The sequence below is a fragment of the Camelus dromedarius genome, chromosome 4 (assembly GCF_036321535.1).
Source record: "Camelus dromedarius isolate mCamDro1 chromosome 4, mCamDro1.pat, whole genome shotgun sequence".
Taxonomy (NCBI): domain Eukaryota; kingdom Metazoa; phylum Chordata; class Mammalia; order Artiodactyla; family Camelidae; genus Camelus; species Camelus dromedarius.
In genome coordinates this window covers 84,363,482-84,389,072 of record NC_087439.1, presented here as the reverse complement: position 1 = coordinate 84,389,072, position 25,591 = coordinate 84,363,482, and the positions used below count along the sequence as shown (strand labels likewise).

Sequence of the window (25,591 nt, the reverse complement as noted above, 5' to 3'; positions counted from 1 at the left end):
TACAAATACATTACAGGAAGTATTATAAGAATCCTGCGATGGCTTAGTATTATTGCCTTTTTAGATACTAAGTCAGTTTTGTAATATTTATTTAAAAAATCATTTTTAACGGATTTCCTCCTGGTGTAAAAGTTGGTGAAAATTTATCAGGAACCAAACTAAATATGATTCATTCATTAGACAAAAAAAGTGTACCCATCAAATGCTAAGGACAAGGGCCAGAGGAAGGGAGTAAGGTTTGCCCCTGTTTTCTAAGAGCCCATAATGGGCTTAGAATGACAGACGCAGAGAGCAAACACTTCTGCCTGGGGGGGCTTGGGGATGGGAGTCGAGGCAGAGATGAAATACCATTTAATAATGTTACAGTGCACGGAGGGGCTTGGTGTCCCTGGGAGGACTTTGGCAATTCACTTTAAATGAGGATTTGAGTCATTATAGTTTGGTCAGAGTTGTTTTTTGATTCCAATTAATCACTTTTTTTTTTTCTCCTGTGCTTTTAGCCTCAGCACCCCAGTCCGATGAAGGCTCTGACATCGACTCTGAACCCGATTTGCCACTAAAGAGGAAACAGCGAAGGAGCCGAACCACCTTCACAGCAGAACAGCTTGAAGAGCTGGAACGGGCTTTTGAGAGAACTCACTATCCTGACATTTACACCAGGGAGGAGCTGGCCCAGAGGGCAAAGCTCACCGAGGCCCGAGTGCAGGTACAGACGTCCAGACACCCGTATTCTGCTTACATCCAGACAGGAAGCAAGAGTGTCTTCTCCTCGAAAGCATAATTCAAAATAAGAAAGTAAATATAGTAGGGATGGTCCTTCATTAAGAATTAGAGCCCCCTCACATTATAAAGTTCCTCCTTTCCCTCCAATTTCGTTCCTTTATATTTTGCCTTGTCATGATAACCATATCATGGCCTCTTTTTTCTTTTTATTTGCATTTGTGTGGTCCAACTGCCCCCACCTCTACCAACCTCTTTTGTTTTAGATACGTCTGTGGCATACAGCAACATTTTACTTTGCTAGCCAGTCAGAAAATCGTTCTCTTTCTCCTCTTAGTAGGTTGGTCAGTTGAATTAAATTTATTGACAGGATAGCTGGCTTCTTATCCGTTATGTCGTTTGATACAAGTATTCTATATGTATAGATTTAAAAATGTGATCTATTTAATTAGCTTCCTCTGTATTCCTAGTATTTTGTGTGTGTGTGTGTGTTTATGAAAATGTACATTCTTATTTTAGACTTTGGTTATCATTACAAGGAGAATGTAATTATATTGGATATAACACAGAGAAGTGTGTCAATTCACATTTTTCATTCATCATTTCAGGGATTCTTGTTATATAGCAGGCACTAAATGGACTTTGGGGGTGGCATGCAGATTAAAGCAAACTTTTGATTGGTTACTTAGTGCCAGGCTCTGTTCTAAGTGCTGTTCATGAATCAACCCATTTACTCATCATTAAAACCCTAGGTTGGTATGATTAACACCTCCAATTTACAGATGAGGAAACTGAGACTCAGACTATTCAAGTAATTACCCAAAGTCACATAGCTAGTAAGTGATTGAGGCAATTGGGTGCCATAAATTTCCCCTCTATATATAGCCTTTCAGTTATGAAGATATGCAAAGTGGTACAAGGTAAAAATCCCTTCCTTTAAGTCTGGAAGCGTTTCAGGTAACTGTATTATTTTATATTGTTTTATTTATTTATTTGTTTGTTTATTTAGAGATGGAGGTAATTGGGTTTATTTATTTACTTTTGGGGGAGGTATCGGGGATTGAACCCAGGACTGTGCACATGCTGAGCATGTGCCCTACCACTTGAGTTTTATCCTCCCCCTTCAGGTAACTGTATTATTTTAAAACATTGAAAATTATCTTTTCACTGTTACAAGTGCCCTGAACCCTCTAAAGAAGGGTGCTTTGGTGTCCTATGTTTGTATTGAGTGGTAGAAAAATGAACTTTCTCCTCAAGGTAGAAAAGCGCAGTTGGAGAGATTACACAAGCCTCAGGGTAAATTGGAACTCCTCACTGGCCCAGGAGAGAAGTTACCTTGTCTGGGAATGTCTGTTAGTCCCAGATACTGACTTCTGCAGGGTGAGGCTGGGAACTCAGCAATGAACTAGTCAGCTGATGTGGTCTCTAGACTGCTCAACACATTCTCATATGCATCTAATTACCCTTCCTGTCGCAGACTGTGTTGGAATATTCTCTTCCAGTCTGCAAAGCCAAGGCAGAGGGATTGTTTTATTCAATTTGACTTTGTATCAGATCATCACAGTGCTAGGAAAGCCAAGGAATGTGAGGATGAATTAAGGCAAGTTTCTCAAGGAGCTAGTGTCTAACTTGGGGAAGGGTGAGACCTTCTTGGAGTAAACAAGAGTGACTCATGAAGAAGGGCGAGTCAAGATGGACTGTTGAGTCCAGGCAGATAGATATTCATTGCACAGGGAGGGTGGGAGAGTTAGTAATACAGAATAATAAGCAAAAGCACAGAGTTGTCAGATGATCTTTCATTTTTGCTCAAGTCACATTGAGGAAACAGTGAACAGTTCAATTTGATCGGAGGACAGGGAGTGGTAGAGTGGCAGGAAGAAATACAATTGGAAATCTAGATTTTAACATGTGATCTATTTAATTTGCTTTCTTTGTATTTTGTGTGTGTGTGTGTGTGTGTTTGGTACTTATTTTAGACGTTGGTTATCATTATGAGGAGAACGTGACTCTATCAGATAGGCACATGGAAGTGTGCTGATCCATGTGATTCATTCCTTTTGGGAATACTTGTTACGTACCAGGCACTCTGTGGGCTTTAGGGATGGTGCATAGATAATAGCAAAACCTCGAGTGCTTATATACATTCTGTGGAGAGCCTGGGTTTCAGGCGAGGGGGCTAAACTTATGCAAAGGGCAGTGGAGGCTGTGGGCATGAAATAGGTTAGTGGCAGTGGGATAGAAAGGAGAGAGATGCCATGAAAGGTATTCAGAGGTGGGATGGAGGCAGCTACTTGTGTGAGCTAGAGAAGGGTGAAAGGGTGAGTGCAGAGTCACAGGTACGCCAGGGTTTCTTGTGGATGTTTTATAGCTGGAACCATTCAATCCCTCTATTATATTGGAGTATAGTGCTCCTTCCCAGAAATGACCACCACTAACCACAGATCATGATGCTATATATATATAAAAAATATATTATTCTGTAAAAATATACAGAGTGTACATATTATAATACATATAACAATAATGCTACATAATGCTACAAATATAACATACATTGAATCTATTTGCCTTTATTGTAGTTCCGTGATCACCTGGTTTAAAAGTGAAGTGAGGTCCATTCATTCTTCCTTTCTTTCAGCAAACCTTTACTGAGTGCCCACTCTGTTCCGGGATTTGGTCTCTATGCTCCCTGGCTGGCCAAGCCCACATACTGTGTCTGTCCTTAAGACATAAACATTGGCTGTAAAGAAATCAAACAAAGAAAGTGGTGGAAAACTGAAAAGAGTGTCTAGTGTTGCTCTATCTCATTGTTGCTTTGGCCAAAGACGAGGACTGGCGGCGGGGGGTGGTGGGCATAATTAATCTCAACTGCATGCAGCTTGTACAGTGCCCGGCACTCGCATCTGGTTCAGTGAATGTCAAAGGGGAATAAGAATGGCCCATTAACTTCCAGAGGACATGGGATCAAACCAATAAACAGTGGTTCATATTTTTCTATACAGTGACCTCCTCTCTAAAGCAGGGCCCTCATTAACCTAGCAGCTGTCCTAATGTGGCTTTAACCCGGTGACTCTTTACATTCCTTATGGCTTCATTAGTTCCCTTGAGACACATCACATCTTGCACCACAGCTATGATCTACAGCCAAACAAATTCCCTACAACACCCGGCATATGGATCTTTTACTTAACCCAGCGGGAAAAAGAAGGGAGTAGTTAATCACTGATTAAAATGCCAGAACAAAATCCTTTAGTTTTTAGAAGGATCTGAGAAAGCAGTAGCTGAGTCAACTCAGTTTGAGTGATAGCCAGAGAGTGTGAGTTCGTTTAATTTGGGGCACCTGGGAAAACCCAACATGAAACCAAAAAAAAAAAAAAAAAAAAAACCCCAAAACGAAAAAACCAAAAAACCAAACATAGCTACATTTCTTTTTTTTTCCCCTCTAAGGAAAAAATAAACTCTAAACACTTCTGGGTAGACTTGAGACTACAGCTTTAATAGCTTAGGCCTTTGTTGGTATTGGATACAAATTTGGACGGTAGCTACGTTACATTTATCAGAGCTAAATCTGAGCACACAATCTAAGAACTGTTGTACAGCAAAGGCTAATTTGCCTAATTCACCTCCTGAATAGCTGTTATTATGCAAATAATGGCAAGCACTAAAATTTTGTGGGGAAGAATGACTTGCAAACATTTATGATGTGTAAAAGCTTTAGTAAATATTCCAAGAACTCCATGAAGCAGGCGAGCATTGTTCTGTTTTACCATCAAGGCAGTGGAAGACAGGAGAGAGAGTTGCTTGTTGGAAAAACATTTAACTAGGGGTCAAAAGATGTGGGTTTTGGTCTCAGCTTTGCCAAAGGTGTTTTGCTGAACAAGTCACTTAATTCTGTTGTAATCCTGCTGAGCTTCAGGTTTTTTTTTTTTAATTTTCATTTAAAATGTGGCATCTGGATCAGATGATCTCAGATGATCTCAGTCTGGGTCTGTGGACTACCAGGATAATCGTGGATGGACTTCAGGAGATCTGGGAAACTTGAGATGTGTAGACAAACATTGTGCCTTTGCCTCTGTGTGTGTGTGTGTGTGTGTGTGTTACCAAGTCTTAACTAGGAAGAGGGCCCCTAGTTCTCATCATATTTTCAAATATCACCTTCCCGTGTTCTTTCCTTCAGTTTAAAACACCTGGGGTGTACGATCTCTCAGCCGCCTTCTGGCATCAGTAATTTGGGATTCTCAGGGAAGCCCAATGGTGGTTTAAAGTCATCTAACAGATCTGTATAGTTCAGAAGTTAAGATAGGTATGGAATATTTGGCCCTGAACTCTATAACGAAGGAAAAATATGGTCACCCCTACAATTCTCTTTAGAACTTTGCTTTTGGGATGTATCGAAATGTAGTTGGTTATGCCTGCCTGCATGTAGGTCATGATCCTCTGACATTCACGGAAGCATGACATTTCTCCTCGTCAAACTGGCCTATCCTCTCCCCAACCTGCGCTCCATACAGTGGTCAAGGCCCGTAGCAGGAAAGGTAGGAGGGCTGGGTGGGTGTGATATAGGAGAGAGGGGGTGGAGTGAGCAAGAAGGGCCCGGAAACAGGCAGCTTGTCCCGAATTTACCTACTTGGAAAGTACTGTAATTGGCGCTTTAGTATCAGCTCTAGTATTTAAGGAAACGTTTTTATAATCTTGTTGTGAATTCTCTTTCTAAGGATTAAGTATTACATTCTCTTCCTATTTTTCAAATCTCATTTGAAATAAACCATCTGGAATAATGTAGGTTAGATCGCCTTAGAGGACCACACCAAAAATGTGAACCAGTAATTTATTGATGGGCAAAATTAGGCTTACGCCCTGGGACACTTAGCACTAATCCAGGAAACTTGGAAGCAATTTGGACCTGAGCCTCCATTCAAGCCAAACTGCTTTCAATTATTCGAGGTGTTGTTTGGGCACTTTCCTGTTTGCTCATGGGCACAAAAGGCTTTGGCTGTGGACCACAGAGCCCAGAAAACAAAGCAAGGCTTTAATTCTTGGATTTCTCAGGCAGAGGTGTCAATGTGACATTTTTTACTTAATAACTAACGTTTATTGAACACAATACCTCTTAGATATTCTTTTAAAAGCTTTGATTGTATTGTCTCATTTAATTGATCATATTGTCTCATTCAATCTTGTAAACAAATTTTTTATTTCTCCCATTTAGCAGATGAGAAAGCAGAGGCCCACTGATATTAAGCAAATTATTCAAGGTCACAGAGTTAATGAGGGACGGGGGGAAGGTGGGATTCAATTTTTGCCTGGTCTACATTGCTTCCATGTGAAAAGTACTACTGTTATCTTTTAAAATACTAAGTTTTTTCCAACGTGTATTGTTGAGAGTCTGGACAAATTGGTTACTTATTTTACTACCGAAGAGAAAAGTTATGAAAACCTATTCTTTTGTGATTCATTATCTTCCCCTCCTAGGTATCAGGATGTTTATGGGGGTCTTTCAATCAATTTCAATTTTGCATTAAAAAAAACAACAACTGGATATTGTGTTACTCCAGAATGGATCTAAAGATCGTTTCTGAAAGGCATGGATATGGCTTTGTGGAAGGGCTCTGAAGACAGATATACAAGCAGGGAAAGATCCGGGGAGCAGACGAAGATGAATCAGGCTGCAGTTCATCAGACGAGACAAGAACTTGCCGTGAGGGAAGGTTTTGATGTAGAGTGATATTATACAGGCAATTATAAGCAATTAACTGTCTAATAGTAGTTATTCACCAATGTATGTCCCCTGCCCCTACCTCCTTACCACGCCAAGTGTGATGTGGAGGGCCAGGTAATGCTGCACGAGGAGAGTGAAATCACACTGAATTAGAGGTTGGAAAATGACACTTAACAGGTATAGAGCAGACTTTGTACAGCTTGTTTGTTTCCTGCCCTACTGGCTAGGAAATTGGTGGAACACATATTCTCCTCTAGATCAAAAGCCTGTTTGTCTCTGTTGCTATTGATACTTTTTTTCAAAGCTTCAAAGAGACGTTTCCAGTCATTGTAACAACCGAGTCATAAATGGCTTCCATCCATTTTAGATGAACTTTTCAGTGTTGTACATGTGCACGTGTCACTCAGTAGATTGCTGTCTGTTAGGAGATCGTGATGCAGTATTGGAAGGGTTAGGCAAGACTTCTGAGTGCCAAGGATTTGTCTTTCAGTCAAAGGTGGGGTGATAACCACATCCCAGGATCATTGTGCTTGGCCAGTTTGGGTTTTTCACATGAAGATTATTTCAAGGGCACTTTTCTCTGTTCAACGTAGAAGGTGTGTTGTGCTTTATGAGTTTCAAACACTTTCCAATTCGTGACTTCAGTGTGTTTTTCCTCTAGTGTTTCTTTTGGCAGTTTCAGCTGGTTCTGGGAAACCCAGAGACTGATAGCAGCAAGATGATAGAAGAAAGTGATTAAATGGCCAGAGACAGGCAGCCCAGTCTTCAGCAAGCCCTGGTTTATAGCCCTCTGCATTTATTTAGCCTAAATTTAAACAACATTTATATTCTTTCCTTTGGGAAACTCTTGAACCTCCTGTTGAAGGTTTGTTTTCCAGTGAAGATTCGCTCCCCAATTATTTCTCTTCATCTCCTATTGTAGTTATAATACATATTGTATCACAAATAGAAGAACTTTTAAATCCAATGCCTGGTGGGTTTACTCAATGTCTTCAATATTTATTTGTATCACTTTGGAAAAATGAAAACAAAACGGAAAAACCTTTATCCCTCTAGCCTTTTGGATTGAATCTTTTGAAGGGATTTGTAGAAAGTTAACGATAGCTTTTTTCCTAATTTATTATTTGAGCAAAGACATTTTTGATTTTCAAAACTGGGTTATGGAGGAATTAGCATGAATGTGAATCAACAGTAGGTTGAGACTGATGGAGCAACCAGGCAAAGCCCACCCACTGGATAAAACCAAATTTGCTTTATTTATCTGAAGGCTACAGCAGGGAGCTGGCACAGAGAGACTGGCAGCGTGCTCTGATAATTTCAGAAGTGCAAGCTTCTAAATTCTTCATAAAGAATCTCATCAGTAGATTTTGAGGACAGTAAGTCTGAATGAATGAAGTCACTTTAGCACTTTTGGAAATTCAACTCTCCTTCCAGCCTAGTACTTAAAGCAGAAGATGTACCGCACACAGGTTGGTTTAGATAAGTGTGGGGGACCCCTTCACCTGAGCCAGGTGTGCCTCATTAATCTCAAGGTTTTATACTATAAAATATGCTCACAGGGCATGGTATGGTCCAGTGTACTCAGGCATGAATTTACCCTAATTTCTCACCCTCAGCTCCTCAGGCTAACCAGCTTGTTCCAAGCACTTCTCTGAAAACAGTTTTCTTACCCTGGTGACTCTGGGAGTCATGCTAACAGACGCTTAGACTTCCAGTGAGAAAACACAATTGATGCAGACCTGAAATTGAGTGCTGTTCATGGTTCTATTATCCCAGGTGGCAATTTATTAAGTTAAGTAAAACTCTAATTCAATTAGGCATCAACATGGGAAAATATTGACTTACCTTCTTTTCCTGTTGGAAACTTAAGGAGTATTAAATGTTAGCGTTCTGAGGAAGTTCACACAACTTCCCTCACCAGTTCTTGCAGCATAGCTAGAGAAGACCAAACTCCTTTTCAGACAAATGCTTGAATAAATAGCAAAACTTTAAGCAGATGCCCTGGCAAAGCATTTGTTGAACTGGGCTTTCTTGCTCCAGAAGAGAGATTTTCCTTCCCCCACTCTTTCTAAAGCATTGTGATTTTTAAAGTTACAGTTACGTTGTACAATTGCTAACCCTGTTCCATAAGGAAATCAAGTCTCATCTTTTCTTAGACATGCTGGTTTCTTGCATTATCACTTCCAACTGGAGGGACCCCTTTTCTAAGTCATATCCAAACTTTAAAGTTAGTTGAAGCTCTGTCTCCACTCTCCACTTTTCCTGATTCTCTGAATTTTCAAACACGGAGCTTCTACCTCTCGTGAGCCGTTGTTTTGGCTACCTTGACTACTCTGTGAACTCCTTGAGGACAAGACTGTAAGCTACAAGGGCACAGGGTGCTGTCTTATCCACCTCTTCATCCCTCTGATAAAAAGAAAGGTGCTTACAGCTGTTGTTAAAAGAAATAATTAACATTATTTAAGGGATCTTCATGGATAAAATACTTTCATTTCTTGAAATACTTACCTCTTCAGCATGTATTTCCACTGAGATCAGTACAAAGTCTCACACTTTGGAAGGGATGGTAAATGGCTCTGTTTATCCTCTGGGTCAATTTATATGACTCTCCAGGAGCGATGCCAATGATATCCCTAGAAATACAGGGACACTGACAAGACTATAACATACAAAGTTCAGTGTAACAGGCAAGGCTGAATTAGGACATATGTTACGTGGGGGCCTACAGAGCTCCTGGATCCTCCCCAGCATGCTGTAGTACAGGGAGGAGGGGGGGTACTGATGGTGATAACGCGGAGTTCCTGTTGTCCCCATTCCTGCTCAGCCATCCCTGCCCATGCTCTGCAGGGGCTCTGTAGGACCAAGGAAAGCCCCTGAAGTCCCTCTGCTGACCCCTGACATTTAACTCTCCTTTCTCCCCTGACAATGCAGCCCAGAAAGTGGCGGGCTCTTGCATCTATCTGCCCTGTCAGTAAGGGGCCTTTAATCTGTTTTAGCATGAAAAACTCATTAAGAATGTACTATTATTTCATCAATGAAATCCTCAAATTCTAAATTAAATCCATAGGTCTGGTTTAGCAACCGCCGTGCAAGATGGAGGAAGCAGGCTGGAGCCAATCAGCTGATGGCTTTCAACCATCTCATTCCGGGGGGATTCCCTCCCACGGCCATGCCTACCCTGCCAACATACCAGCTGTCAGAGACCTCTTACCAGCCCACAGCTATTCCACAAGGTATGGAGGAAGGGTGTCAGGGGTTAAAATGTAACTCCCAGTTGCTTTCCCTGCTGCTTCTTTTATGCAGTGACATCGGGATATCATTGTGTCTGTTTGTATGTTAATTGCATTACATCAGGTTGTCCTGAAAGTACCTGTCACATTTCAGAAACATAGTTTGTTCCATGACAAGCCTGAATCTCTCTAGGTAAACTGTGTTGTAATATAACACTGTTTCAATATTTTAAAATGAAACAAAACAATGAAATAAAACAAAACAACCTTCCTAAATAAATATGCAATTTGCTTTTTGTTTGTTAAAACTTCACCTCTACATTTGTGCTCCAGTCTGCAATTAACTGAAGCTCTATGATGGCTCCTAACTGCAGTAGAAATAGAGGGAAAGTAAGCTTTGATAAAGTCACTCTCTGTTATTGCATACAGGTGAATGGGATAAGTGATAAGACTAAATTATTTTGGATTATGAAAGATCGCATTCTAGGCATTCAAAACTATCCTATGCTTTGGAAGTATATTTGCTAAGAAACTTGAGACTCGCAGTTATTACACTGGTTAATTCTCGTGTTGATTAGTAACATTCATCACCAAAATAGGTTGGTTCACGCTATTCATGTGATTTTTGAATTCCTGTTCCAGGTGAGTGTGCCATGAAAGTATATAAATAAATTATGTACTTGCACATATGTGCAGAGATGTGGCTGTATTTGTTATGAATGGCTCTATACCCACACATCAAGAGATGCAGTTTGAAATTTACGTTTGGTTGACCAGTAGATACTGCTGATGGCTTGGGGGCTGTGAACTTTTGCACTGAACTTTCTCTGCTGGCCTCCAAAGGGACTTTATGGCTGACAATCTTCTTCCTTGCAGCCGTGTCTGATCCCAGCAGCACCGTTCACAGACCTCAACCGCTTCCTCCAAGCACCGTACACCAAAGCACTATTCCTTCCAACCCGGACAGCAGCTCTGCCTACTGCCTCCCCAGCACCAGGCATGGATTTTCCAGCTATACAGACAGCTTTGTGCCTCCTTCCGGGCCCTCCAACCCCATGAACCCCGCCATTGGCAATGGCCTTTCACCTCAGGTCAGTCCCGTGTTTTCAGACAGACGATTTGCTGTATACCAGAACCAAATAGTCAATTCCCTGAGGCGGTCATATAATGAATTGCCAAATTTAAACCATAATGTATTCTTTATACAAGCCACATGATTTCAGTTTTCTGGTTTCCTTTCTCTCCACCCTTCCCACAGGCTGTATCAAAAGTTGTAGCTTAGACTTAAAATCCCAGTGACTTTTTTAATGTAATCACGGAGATTTTATGTTTATACTTAGTCGTCAAGGCATTCATCATCTCCAGTCTTAGTTCTGGGCTTTGGGTAAGAAAGTCACACACCTTTTCTTTTTTTTTAAAGTGGTATTTGGTCAGCTGATAGGGTTGTGAGCAAGAACACCTAATAAGAAAACACCAAAGCTTTTATACAACATTCGGAGAGGAAGCTAACAAGCTGTGTGGAGAGAGACCTAGCTGATGCCTACAGAACTCTGGGATAAATGAGTGATAAATGCACAAATTAGGAGAATTACCACTCTTTGGGAATATATAGATATTTGAATGTTGTAATTGTTTTTCTAATTTGCATTGGACTATGAGCTTTTCTTGAGAGATTATATTAATAAATTGCCTTGATAATTGCATGTCAGAGGGTTGGTTAAATTTCCTACATGTGGCATCTGTCTGAGGTTGACATTATTAGCAGTTGTTTAAATACAGATCACTTGATTTTATTAGAGGGCACTTGGCCCAGGTGGTGAGGAGAGCTGCCCGCTAAATTTGGAGAAATGTCACGAAGGGTTGCAATCTATAATTGCAATCAAGAATCTCTTCAGGGCTGAGAGTGAGAGTTTTAACAGCTTTATCTTTTCTTAACCCCCTTTTTCCTCTTGGTGGTTAGAAAAACAGAGAGGAGCTCAGAATGACACAAATGAAAAGTGAAAAGACAATTATACTCAATTACACACTAATCACTGACTATCACCGCTGCCTGAGCACCAAGAGGGCATTCTAATAGGCAGAAAATGAGATTTTAATGGCACAAAGGGTGGCCAAAATAACGACTCATATATCTTTGCCTTCTTCGTTTTCTTCAACTTGTGGTTTGTGTCTTTGGAGTGGAGTTCCTGGGCTCTGCACAGCGGTGATAACTCTGAGCAGCTGAAAAGTTCAAAGCCATTGGAGTTGAAAAGAATGAATAGCAAAGGCAATGAAATAAACATTTCTGCCTAAAGGCAAAAGTTCATAAATCCTTTTTTTGTAACAGTAAATGTAATTAAGTTTCATAGATTCCTATGGCACATCCTGGGACTGAAAAAAAAAAAAAAAAGAGGTGGCTTTAAACCTCAACTGAAAAATAACAACATGAAAACAATGGACGTGCTTCCTGCAGGACTTTAGTACATTTAATTTCCAAGTGCTGGCATTTGTGAATGTGATTTTGCATGAAAATCATGGACTTTTTATTAATAGATTCTTCTTTAAAATGCCTGGATTTGTAGTGTAGAAGCTTCTCCCACAGTTTAGAACTAACATCAGAACTGGTTATCTCTGCGGTTTTAAACATACGTGGTTTGGGGCCACAGAAAAGCTTTTTATGAACATGACTTGGTTGGAAGTTTTAATAAAAGTAAAATTCAGCTCTAACCACTTCTGCAAGGTAAGACAGACCCAGGATTCTCTTGGCGTTTCTGTGTTCAGTCATAATAAAAATAATGGCACGAATCTGTATTCTCTAAGTGAGGCTGCTAGTTTTTTGTATTAGAGGTGCCTGCTCTTGTATGTTATAATAAGTGTGTTATATCGTTGTATATAAGTGGAAGTACGAGCACTTGACCTTGAAACTGTTATCCTTGATTTCAAGAAGCCTGGCTATGATTCCAGTGTTGGTGGTAGGGCGGGAATCATTCCAATATCAAGCAATGGAAAATTCCACAGGCAACTTCTGTATTTCTTTACTGTGCTCTGACATATTATGTTAACTCCTTACTTATTACTTTGCAAATATCCAGGACATTTTGTATTTCTACCGTATATTTCCTCTTCAAACTATTGCTAGGAACCCATGTTGGAACCCATGTTGTCTTAGTTCTTGCAGCACCCCCAGTTAGAAAGGAGACAGATAACATGAGGTTCCTCCTTATTTCCCTAGGCAAAGTTGGAGAACAAAATACTGAGTGAATCAGTATCTTGCCAAACATATTTACAAAACGACCGAGTGGGAAAATTAGGAGAACTGGGAATTAGAACTCAGATTTCTGTAGCCTTTAGGATTTACCGCCTCTTGGGAGCGCCTCTGTTTAAGCAGGGTTGGGGCAGCTGGGACTACTCTCTGCTTTTGATTGTTTGGCTTTGTTAAAAATATTGTGATGAAATTTGAAGAAGAGAGTCCACATCTAACAGCTAGTTTACCTGTTAACTAGGGAAGAGAGTAATGAAATGGTGGTGCCTTAGTCTTCTTGCTTATTATACAGAAGTGCTTATTAATATATCGGATCATGTGACATCAAAAATGGGATTAATCCTACAACTACGTCCTCCTCTCCTCTGCCTCGCTCATGTCCTCTGCCTCCACCTGGAGGCCTAATGTGCAGACAATTGAGCTGAGTCTCAGAGAGCTGGCGGCCCACTGGAGGCCACCGCGCTGACAGCGAGAGAACTGGGACTAGACGGAGGATTCCCGGCTTCTAGTCTAGAATCTCATTTGTGACAGAACTCAGCTGGTTGAAGAGGAGACATGTTTCATGAAAAATAGAGACATGGGGCTTTAGTCGTATTTTAAAATCATTTTGTAGAGACTAAGTTTTCTAAACTTTCAGATTCAGGTTAATTAATTCTTTTTGCTAGTACACTCTTTACATGGTTTTTTTTTTGCTTTACAGAGTTTTCTTATCAATCTTTTAACTTTCCCCAGTAATACAAAGTACTTCATAGTTATTGTAGGAAATGGAAAAATAAAAGAACTTAAAAAGGTATCTCTAGAGTAGAAAAAAATTCCCCGGGGCAGCCACTGTTAATGTTTTTGCATATTGCCTTTAAACTCTCTTTGGGTCTGATGCTTTAAAAAAAAAATATGTAATTGAGACACTAAGTATATGTAACTTTGCCTTTTGCCTTTTCCCTGCCTTTCCATTTCATCATAGATCTTTCCCTACATGTTTGTTTAAACTGACCTGGATCTAAAGGGTTTTGGGTTATGATAATCAATTCATTGTAGATCTCTTTAGTCGACGCTATTTGACATGTTGAAAACATCCGTGTATTTTATTTTATTTTATTTTATTTTATTTTATTTTATTTTATTTTATTTTATTTTTCCTAGTGTGGAGATTGATGTATCATTTGCCATTCAGACTTGGAAATCATGAGTCAGAATGTGTGTGGACTCTTGTCGAATTGGTTTCCTAGTTTCTTGTCAAGGAATTAATAGACACCATTATGATAAGCGAACTGTTTTCTTTGTTTGTGTGTGGGATTTAGTTGAATCTCCTTGGGTACTCTGACATATCCTTCGAGCAAAGATTCTTGTAAAGCTTGAAATCAGAGCTGTTAGTCAAATGGTGTTTCTTAGATGCCCTCCGGCCTTTTCTCAGAGAAGTTCTCTGCCTCGGAGGGACGGGTGTGAGCCATTGGCTCAGGCAGGTTACACCTGTCCAGCTGGTCAAATTAGAGTTGCAGTAGACTGACATGCATTTGTGACAGTCTAAATTTCCGATACTGATGAAAAATTTTAGAAACTGTGGTCATATCTTTCCTCAAGTTGCTAAAACCATCTTCTTACTACTTAATCGTGTATCTTGTTCTCAGGGAATTAGCAACTGTATTCGGGGAATAGTTCCATTTTATTTATGGAACAGCTGAGGCCAATGTGACACAGAGTCCCTTGCAGAGTTAGAAGACAAGTCTATCTTTCTTTCAGTTGTTACTAGTTCTTTAATAAACCAAATTACACATTTCACTTGCGGAAGAAGCATAACGTCGAAGAAAGTTTTCCATGGCTCCAATATTGATATTCAACTTGATTTTCCTGCAGGAACAGTGGAAAGCCTTCACAAATGCAGGTCTCGGCTTCAACCCTTCCTCAAAGGCTGGATCTGTCAGGGAACTTAAGATTCTTTTTAGTGATGGGTGAGACGGGGATGGGCTAATTTCCTTGAAAATTTTCTAATTTTCTCAACGTCTCTGAATTGCTAAGATTTTTGAATTATATAACCCTTTTAGGAGATGGGGCTTTTATAACGAATAACAAAACACCTTCCGAGAAGAAAACCATTCAACTGGCTCCACTCTGCAGCAGCAGCCGTCTTTTGAAAGGCTGCATTTTCTTGGTGTGGGGGCACTACAGAAAGAACCCAGGGAAATAGAGATCATGTATTTTGCCTCCAAATCCAACTAGTATGTTCCCAGCACCTTCCTGCATGTGCAGGAGAGAAAAAGGAATGCCGCCTTGGAATACAGAGCGCCAAGGCAATACTAACATGTGCTTAAGACATGAGACTAATTAACATTCAGCCCATGTTCTTCTAATTAACCTTCTTTTGCAAGAAACATGACACTCGCTGCTCCTCCACCTCCAAAACACACAGAGCCAAACCCCCAAAACAAGGCCAATTAAATGAACAAACTTTTATCATTTCAACCCCCCATCCCCATTTCTACAAACTCCACAGTTTTGGGTGACAGCTTCTAATGATTTCTTGAGTGAAATACAGTATCAGTGTGTTACATGGTTTCTAGGACAAAAATGGGCCAACTTGGCTGCATTTAGGGTTCATCAACCATTGCAAATGATTCTTCAAATGTTTTGGGTTTGGTAAAACCTAAAACACATTTTGCCAAGCACTTTTCCTCCTTAATTTTTCAACTGTGTATTTTAGGGAAAATTTGATCCATATGGTTTTGATTCATTTACTCTTATATCATTGACATTTTTTTCCTATGGAGACATTTGATATCCAAGAAGCTTTCTGAGCCTTTCCTACATTCATTTTAAGCATTTTTCTCCTTAAAAAGAGGAAGTCCTCTTTGCAACCTCAGAGGCTATAAATTTTGAGTACTCTCTCAATTCAGCAATACTTAAAAATACATTTGGTATAAATCTGGATTATTATGAACACATTTTATGTTTAGAGCAGATGGGCAGATTTTCATTTCTGGTTTACGAGTGAAACCAATGATAAAATAAGAAAATAGGCTTAAGTTACAAAAAAAGTTTTGTTTTAGACAACGTTTAACTGTTATTAATAAATCCCCATGGTAAGATCTATGCTCAGAGGCCTCATTTCCAATTTTGTCCAGGTCTTGGGTAAGATGTAATTGAATAACCAGTACACCTGTCTTGTTTCATGGATAATCTATTGAGGGAAGAAAAAATTCTCGTAAAGATTTGTGTACCAGGCTTAAACATGCTTGAGTGTTTGCTCAGCACTCAGCACCTTAGGAACAAAGAGTAGGTCTGCAGATCTCATCAAGTTTATTGACCATTCATCTGTTAAGTCTGGTTGAATCATCACAGCTTTGTGGGGATGAGATACTATCTCTGAACTAGACCCAAGAAAGAGCAGATAGAGCTTCAGACTAATGAGATGGTGGTTAATGGTGGACGACACCAGGATCAACTTTTGTTCTTTTTCACATTTTACAAAAGAAAACCTCTAACTGTGCCACCCATCCAGTTGCTTTTAAAGAATAATATTGGAGTTGAGATTATTAGTGTGTAATGTATGTAAATTGCATATTTGGTGTCAGCTACGCTCATTAGGCTGCTTCTCCATTTCATGCATATATGTATTAGGCTGTCGTGGTTCCATTTCAAATTTGATTTCAATTGCTCAGCACAGTTTCTTTTGACAAACATTTGTTAATCCTGAAACTTATTAGGGAGAAGCATTTAAGTGTTAATATGTGTACACAGAACTCCAGACTGCTTTTGATTTTACTTGTCATGTTTTTGGACCACAGTGTTCACCATTATCTCAAATTCCTTAGCTGCAAGGCGCGATGAAGGATCTTTTGTCCATCGAAGGTGTAAGGGCTTACTGCAGATGAGTTTGTTATGTGGATGGGGTACAGTCATTAAGTTTGGCTGTGATGGGTACTCTCTGTGTCACGTAGGGAGAACATCCTTTTCACTGTGGCACAGCAGTTCCTTCGCCTTCTCTTGTTCTGTTGATACATGTGAAAGCAGTAAGATTGCCCCTGGTGGTAGGGCCAGTTCCTGTTTCAGGGCAGCTATTTTTCTGGAGATTTGGGGGACACATCCAGAAGCTCTTGATGCCAGGACCTTGGTTTGGTCCATTTGACACACAGGCTGCAGATCCGGAGCCCTCAGCCTACCTTTATTGCCATGAAGAACCAGACAAGCAGGTGGCCTGTCACCAACTCATTTCCCCACAGAGGCACTTCCTTCCTTTACACTTTCCAGAAATTCATCTGCAGAAGAAAAAGGAGTGCTTTTGATTAAAGATATTGGTTGGGTGTCAAACAAAGCTTAGACAGAGAGACATTCCATACAAAAGTGGCAGCCTCTCCACAAAGTTTCAGCCCCTTTCTGTTTCATTTCCAAAGCAGTTCATAAGCTCCAAACCAGGGCTGCAGAAGCGTCACATGTTTATGAAGGCTCAAGGATGTTTATGATCATAAATAAGCCCTTTTCAGCTATACCAGAATAGCCACTTGGCCCTTTGCGTGTTTCCATTCTGCCATATTAAGCTTTCAAGATGTTCTGCTCAGTGGTGAAAACACTGCTGCTAATCCATTTGTTGAATCAGTGCAGGCTGTAATTGACCTAGTGCCTTTGGTTTTTCTCCGAAGGCTGTGGTTGCCACCCTTACAGAGTCCAAGGAGAGCCCTGGTTTATGTCAGCTCTAGCTGCAGCCTCTTGAGTCAGTTACAGATTTGGAGAATTGTGAGAGAAACAAGTTCTTGGCCAAACTGTCCTTTTTAAAGAAAGGGAGGAAGCAGCAGCCTCCAGTGACTGAATCTTACATCACGTCACTGAAATGAGCCACAAGAAAACCTTTCTTGGTGAATTGAATTTTATTGGTGTCTGATGAATTGATTTGAATAGAAATTCCACCAGCTACTTTCTCCTGTACATTGGACACATCAAATGTAATAACCCCATGGTTTTGGGGCCCATTTGAATTTCTTTAGTCACTGAGGAGAAAAAAAAATTGAGCGTGATTGCTTAGTCTATAACTAAGCTACTAGAATAAAAAGTTTTTCTTTGTAGTCAGTAAAACACAGGAAAGCCATGCTGGGGTCTAGTGTGAGGCCAATGGTCTGAATCAACCTTTTACATGTGGTCGGGATGCACTGTAAAGTTTTTAATTTATTACTGCATTTGCAAGATGGCAGTATCTACAGAAATCTGAATACTTGCATATTTATTCAATTAGAAGCTGAATGTGTGCTTTGTACTGCAGACACAGAAGACTGGATTCGGCCATTAGTTGTGTACTATTTTTTGTGTTATTTTTTTTTAAAGACTCTGTCTCTGTAAAACAGTCTGGGTTTCATCAGAGGTGTATATTTTTCAATGTGTAGTATAATATTTAAAAATTTATTCTTGACATTTAGCTAGCGTTCAGTCAACTAGAGTTTCTGAGATTAGTGGTTGCATTTTCTCCAGTGATCAATGGAAAAGATAAATTGGGAGACCCTTTGAGACTTTGCATTTTGTTGAATCAGAGGGTTGTATTTCTACCTCGTAGGGAATATTTCTTAGCTGTGAGATAACTGGGTAGGCAGTCCTCAGCAATGAACTAATGAAGGGCACAGGTATTATTTAAAGAAATAACCATCTTCCCCCCTCCCCCAATACTGATGTCTCATTTTGGGGCAGCTGGCATTAAAAAAAATCTAATTAAACAATTGCAGATTAACAAACTCTCTATTAAGCTGATCCTCAATTTGTATGATTCTGTGGGAAAATTTCTAGTTAATTGTCAACCCTTCCATGATGTTTCTAGGCAGAATTTGTTTTAGTCTCTGTTGATGCCACATTAGAGTGTTTATACCTTGTTAAACACATACTACACTGTATTATGTTACAACACACCCATTCCCCCCTTGACTGTGAGCATCTACAGGCATGATACTAGGTCATAAGCATCTTCAAACACGCAGAAACCAAACAGTGTCTCCTAATAAAGGCTTGTTCCCCAATGTGGGCTCTTTGCAATAGCGGTTTGGGGGAAAAAAGGATTTTGAATCAACAATTCGGTAAACGCTACAAATTATATTCCTTTATCTTTCAGAATCTCAGTGCACACTAACCTACTAAAGGCTCTGACAAGTCTTGCAGTATAGAAACATGTTTGCTTAATTCAATGTCCTCTAATTTAACCATGGATCCCTTTTGTTGAGGATCAGACTACCAAGTTTTGAGGAACATTTCCTAGAAAGTACTGAATGAAAAAATGAGCAGAGTCCCAACTCATGATTTGTCCATTTCTAGAATGGTTCTTTTGATTTTCTTTTTCACTGGTGAATATTCCTTCTATTTAGTGTCTGATGTTACCTTCTGCTTCAGTACATTGTCAACCCTCCGTATTCAACCTTAGCAAGAAAAAGAGTAATTTTACAGAAGCTATAAACGTTTAATAATGTGTAGATAAGGCAGAAAAAGGGAATTAAAAAAAGAGGGCATTCCTGTTTAGTGAACTGACTGCAGTTTAGATTTAACTTACTGATCTGAGAAGGAGCCCCAGAGTCAAAAGCACTAGACCCCGATACTTAACAGCCGCTCACCAACTGTAAGTCTTCAGGTAAGTTGCTTAAACTGTCTCAGCTTCTGTTTCATCCTCTTGTTAAACTTGGAAGCTATTCCAAAATAATCGTCCTATAGAGCTGTGCTGAGAAACAGTGCTCAAAAAAATTAAATGCTTTTTGATAAAGTAATAATTCTGTTGTATCAGGGCTTTTATTATTGTTTACTTTAAAATTTTGCATGGGCCTCTGACAAAAAAGCGCCATACTTCTGTTTGTCCCTGACAAAGATGGCAAATGTGGAAACTGAATAATATCAAGGGAAAGGCAGTTTCTTGGTGGACTGAAGTATTTCCAGGTATTCTACTTAGACATTTTAAAGACCTAGGGACTCGTATTTGTGCCCATTCAGACTGCAGTAATTGTAACGCACCTGGGATATGACAGTCCCCAGAAAGAAATGTACAAAAACTGGTTTTGCTTGACTAATTCAGACAACAGGCACATGAGACCCCACTACAATGAAAACAAGAGGCAACTGTTCTTCATTCCATGGGGCTAAGCGTGGGGAGGGGACGAGGTTGTCCTGTTGTTTCCTATTCTTACTCTTGTTTTGATTTATTGAAATACAATATTGACACAAACACATTAGAAAGGTCGACAGCCCCGCTTCTATGATATTAGATCCTTTCCTCAAAGGCAGGAGAATCTAATAAGCTGTGCTCCTCTCTTACCAGCAAAAGACAGAAGTAGCCAAAACAACATGGGCACTAGAAAGGTTTTAGAAAATGAGGGGAAATCTAACTAAGTAATTTTGAATTAACTGATTGGGGAGTATTCTTTTTATCAGTAAATTATGAAGACTTTGTTTTGTCAAGATCTGTAGGAGCAGATTTAATTTCTGTAGCTTAAAGAACTATATACATGACCTCACTGTGGGCTCTGTAGATTGCCAGCCTACTTCGGGCTCCTTATGCATTAGGAGACAGAGCCACTGCCCCCAGATAAGTACATGTTTAGGTGGAAAAGCAACAGAGCATCTTTATTGGTCCAATGTCCTTGGAATCGGGAAGGGTGGGGGAATAAAGTAGGCAGGATTTTTGCTTAGCAGAATAGTGGCTTCTGGTTCTTGGGAGACGATTCTCAGATGTTGTCCCATATCCGTGGAGCTGTTACAAGTTTCCATGCACCTTAAACGAGGGCTTACTGTGCCCTAACACGAAACCTGTGAGACCAGCCAGAAAACATTTCCTGAAGGGGAAGTTCATTCTCAGACTTTTGTAAGGCTGTGCTCTGCTTTCCTGTGGTTAATAGGAACAGTTTTCCTGTATCTACTCATTAAATCAGTATCACTTGATCTTTTCAGTTGGCTCTTGTCTCTGTCCTGAGAACATACCTTCCTTCCCATGAAGAGAAGGCTAGGGAAGTTTCTCTTCCAAAATCTTCAGGTGTTTGGTCGATGGAGTCTTATGACATGGACTTTGGGGAGCCACAGGAATATTATCCTATATCACACATGGTCTGGAAGAAAGAAGAAATTTCATTGTTGAGCTGGGCAACTTTTTCCTCCCTTAGTGAGCTGGAATGTCTGCCCTCCACATGGTTAGAGTATTAGGTTGGAAGGGAAAGCTTCAGGGGAATGAAGACGCAGTGTAGCCCAGCATCCCCCTGCTTCAGAGGGGCAGCACTGAGGCCCTTTTATTGAGGCATTATGGACAGCTAGGCTATTGTAAGGTTCTTTGTGAATCTCAGACAGAGGTAGGCAGTTAAGTTTCAGCAAGGTCTGCCTTTGCCAAATCGTAATTAGGGTGAATTAGGTCTGCATTTCCTTGAATACAGGCTTAGCTTATGGGCAATTAGGGATAAAGTTTTAAATCTCATCTCATTGAAGTACAATGGGATGCCCAAGTGTAGAGCTTTTCCTTTTTTATATTTGGAATCCTAGGCCCCAAATTGTCAATTAATATTTAGCAAACATGAAGTCATCATGAAATTAAACCAAGATATACATTTAATTTTCCACAGTCGTGTTTTTAGACAGGTTTTTGAAACGATGGTAGGTTTGAGTGCTTACACTTTAGAGGGCTACTGTGGCTGTGAGAAATTTCCTGAAATGAGAAGAGTTAACAGCAGGTAATGTCATTCCTTCCAGAAGGAGTTGGAGACTCTCTGTGTTAAGTGATGAATGAGGGTATCTGACCCACATCTGTTTTACATTAGAATGGAACATTGCCCTGACATCGTTAGGAGCATTTGTCAAGATTCCCTGGACAGAGCTTCTGTAAATTACATGCTGCAAATGTGTCAGGGTCAGATAAGAGGATATCATTAACTCCCCCAAGTTTACTCAGGGCTCTGTCAGTCCGTCTTAATATGCTAACGGCCAACAATTTTCCTTGAGCTGTTTTGCTGTATTTTTCATTCATAGAAGAAAAAAATACGTATGCTACACCCTCCCCCCCAGTATCGCACATGTTCTTTTCTCATAAATCATATTAATTGTAGACATGGTCACAAAGCATATTAAATGCAGGCATGCGTAAATGAATTAAAACATATGAGAATTTTATTACAGCCCATGGTGGGTCTAACATAGTCATATGCCAACTGTATTAACTGGCGTACTTTTTCATTTAGGTGAAATGAGCTTTTTCATAATGGGCTTTGTTTTATTGATAATAGGTGGACACAATGTGATTGTTCATCGTTGTTTAGAAGGAAGCGCTATATGTATGTATATACGTATATATGCCTCTTACAAGCCATTTCTATGCTAATTTTTTGCCTCAATTTATATTTCAGTCATCAGTCTCTAAAGAATATTGCTCTCCATTTAACAGCTTAGATCTATTGATAAATAGGTATTCTAAAGAATTGACAGAGTAAAAGTCACTCTCTAACTGTCACAGAGCTGGAGATGAAAGCACACGTCACACTTAGAGTTTAGCTGAGACAGAACCCACTGTGCTCTTTAAAAACAGAACTTGAAAATACATGCACCATATGAACCACACTTGTCTGGCACTCATACTTTTTCATCATGTGTGGAACTTAGGTACTTGTAAAACGTTAGCAAAGGATTAAAATAAAAAATAAGGATATATTTAGCCAGACATTGTACATGCACTGGTTTTCTGTCTGGTTAGGTAAGGGTCCCCTATGCCTTTCCCATAACTCAGCAGCCATGAGCGTGGGTGAGAAGTTCACCATTCTTACCTTAAGAGAAACTTCTGCCTTCAGGCAACTTCCCTCTTACAGCTTTCAAACAGGCAGGGCAAAAATCTAATTATTTAGATGCTAATCAACTGCAGGATAATTCCTAAGGCACTTGAATCTGAAGACGACATTTTCAGGAAAGTCTCCACTGTTCAATTTTAGGCATTTTAGCCTCAAAGACACAGTTGCTGAAATTTAACCATTAGATGACTCCAGTACCACCTATGTTGGCAAAAAAATTTGGATAAATATTTGAATATTTTTGTTTGGTTCTGGAAATAAGCTATATCCAAATTTTAAGTTTATAATCATTAGACTTTTGGAGAAAAGGGTAGAAGCAAAAACAACAAAAAAACCCCAAAACCAAAAACCAAAACCCAAAATAAAAAAAAAAACCCAAAACCCTTCTGTATCATACAAAGCTATAATTCACAATGGTTTTCTAAAATACAACTCAATGTGCATTATTGCTAAGTCAGAAGAAGAGCATTCAGTTACTTAAAAGCAAAAAAGAAAGTAAAGACACGAACCAGGATTCCTGCTAAGGAGAAAAAAGAAGCACCTAGACATACAGCATAATCTGCTAAATTATTTTAGATTTCTGATCAGCTCTGAGCACTTTTCGACTGACGGCAAAACCATAACACTTACGCCAAGGCAAATATTTTCCAGACACATTGTTTTAAATGTAAATCTTAATTTGGCTCATAGTTTTTTTCTTTTATCTTTTATATTTAATCTTATAATAGGAAAAATTAATTCAAGAGAAATATGGCATGAAGCAATTGTAGTCAGTTTTTCCTGAACCATATAATCTTCCAATCAAGATATAAACAACCTATTTGGAATTCTGAAACTTGAGAATGAGCTTCAGAAGACCTTCAAAAAACATCTCTAATAATGGGAATGATGGGGGAACCGGCTGAAGTCCCAGCTGATGATTCTAAGGGTTGAATTTGTTTTTAAAACAGTTTAGAAATGATGTCTGGGAAATGTTTTTGGAGGTAACAATTTAGCGATATACTTAATATATATATTTTTTCAGATGCCTCATCTAAGAGTTGTACTCAACTAAAAGTAAAAAGAAAATCTCCCACTTCCCTTCCCAAGGGGACAGAACAGAGATCTTTATAAAAGGGAAACGTTTCCTGTTCATTGCAGCTCCTGGACTTATCTGACATTTAATAAGAATGTGGTTGGTGTTCAGTAGACAGATCTAAGTAGCCCTGAGTTTCTTTCTTTTCCTTTGAAATTGTGAAAACCAGGCAATTATGTTTCCTCCTACCTCAAATTTAAAAAAATAAAATAAAATAAAATCAGGCAAAAACATTAACCCTGTAATAGAAATAGATTACTAATGGTTTATGAGGAAAAAGACCCTACTTTGCAACCAATGAGGATTTTATTTTAGGCTTTGAATTACAATTGCTGTAGGAATAGCATGTATGAAAGAAATCCCGACAATATTCTTAAAAAGAAAATATGACTGGAAGACATTCCATGACCATATTGGGGGAGTTCTAAGAAGTTTTGTTTAGCAACTTCTTTGTGCAGCAAAAAGAAATTTCCATAGCTCATCTTGAACCACATGAAATAGCAAAATAGCTTTTAAAGAAACATACAGAGAAGTGTAATGGGACCCTCCCATAGAGAGTTGAGGTTTTAAATTGTTAGGGGAAAATAATGCCTGTTGTATTGATAGTTATTTTTCTTTTTCAACACAGTTTTACTTTTTAATTTTTAAATTACAAGTTGTTAAAATGTTGTACATTTCTCAGATTTTATCAGTGTGAATCATTGAAATAAACTGAGTTTCTTTTTTGCATGAACAATAAGTTTTTATTTCTATGAGACAAATCCCCAGGAGTACGTTGCTGAATGGAATAACAATAGCATGGCTGTTTTTTAAGAAACCATTAAACTGTTATCCAAAGTGACTGTATGATGGTACATTCCTACTAGTAATGTATGAGTTATTCAGTTTCTCTGCATCCTTATCAGCACTTGCTGTTAGTTATCACTATTTATTAATTTTCATTTCAGACCAAATGTAGGAAAGTATTAGTGCCTCTTTCCCCATCCTTACACAATTCTTGAGAAAGAAGTCACGATTACTGTCTCTTGGGCTCTGTATGGGAAGTCAAAGGGACCGAGGCTAGTGGGTCTCTGGTCCTCTTGATTTCCTGACCTTAGCCTCTGCAAGTATCGGGCTGCTGAGTCAAGGGCTACTGCTAAAGCAGGAGCTGTCACTAACTTCTGGTGTGTGACAGTATTAATGGTGACAGGAAGATCCAACAGGCATCCTTGTTCCATTCACACAGCAGCCATCCTTCCTAACCGGGTCTTCAGGACACTGTGCCCTGGCTCCTTTAAGGAGTCATCTTTCTCTTGCCCTAGAATATGACCTTGGCGGATAATACTATGTCTTTTCCATCCTCCAGTAGATATATTTCAAGGTCTTTCTGTCCTAAGGTATTTTCTAATTCAGCAACTGCGAAAAGTTGCTACATAAACATGATAAACTGAATTTTGCTTCAAGGAAGGACTCACTTTTTCTGTTTTAGGATCTTCAAGTTCTCTCCCTTCCACGGACAAAGTCATTGCTGCCTTCAGAGTCATGCAAACAAGAAGTGTCTGACAGAGGGTTAGAATGAGTTTATCACAAAAATGTACCTATAGCTCATGGGAGAGTGTGCACGTTTTAAATAAGATTCTGCTTTGATTCTACAACTGTAACTTTATATGGAGTGTTCCATTGCTCCCTTAAAGTGACATAGCATTAACAGAGTTTCAGGTAAGTATCTTCATGAAGGACACATTAATTAAAAATATATTTCCTTTCTATCCAGGACACTGGATATTTTTCTTCTCTGAATTGATACAGTTACAGAGCTGCTTTTCCTAAGTGCTAATTTTTCGCTTAGTACAGATTATT

General features: G+C 39.4%; 1 protein-coding gene across 2 annotated transcripts in view; it reads left to right on the top strand.

Annotated features, from left to right (window-relative positions):
• The window catches only part of PAX3 (paired box 3), an 89,858-nt gene that overhangs the window by 60,716 nt on the left and 3,551 nt on the right, over window positions 1–25,591 (top strand). For both annotated transcript variants that reach the window (XM_064485419.1, XM_064485420.1), the window contains exons 5-7: window positions 501–706; window positions 9,507–9,672; window positions 10,546–10,760. In XM_064485419.1, coding sequence (XP_064341489.1) covers window positions 501–706; window positions 9,507–9,672; window positions 10,546–10,760 — 587 coding nt within the window. The remainder of the gene's footprint in view (window positions 1–500; window positions 707–9,506; window positions 9,673–10,545; window positions 10,761–25,591) is intronic.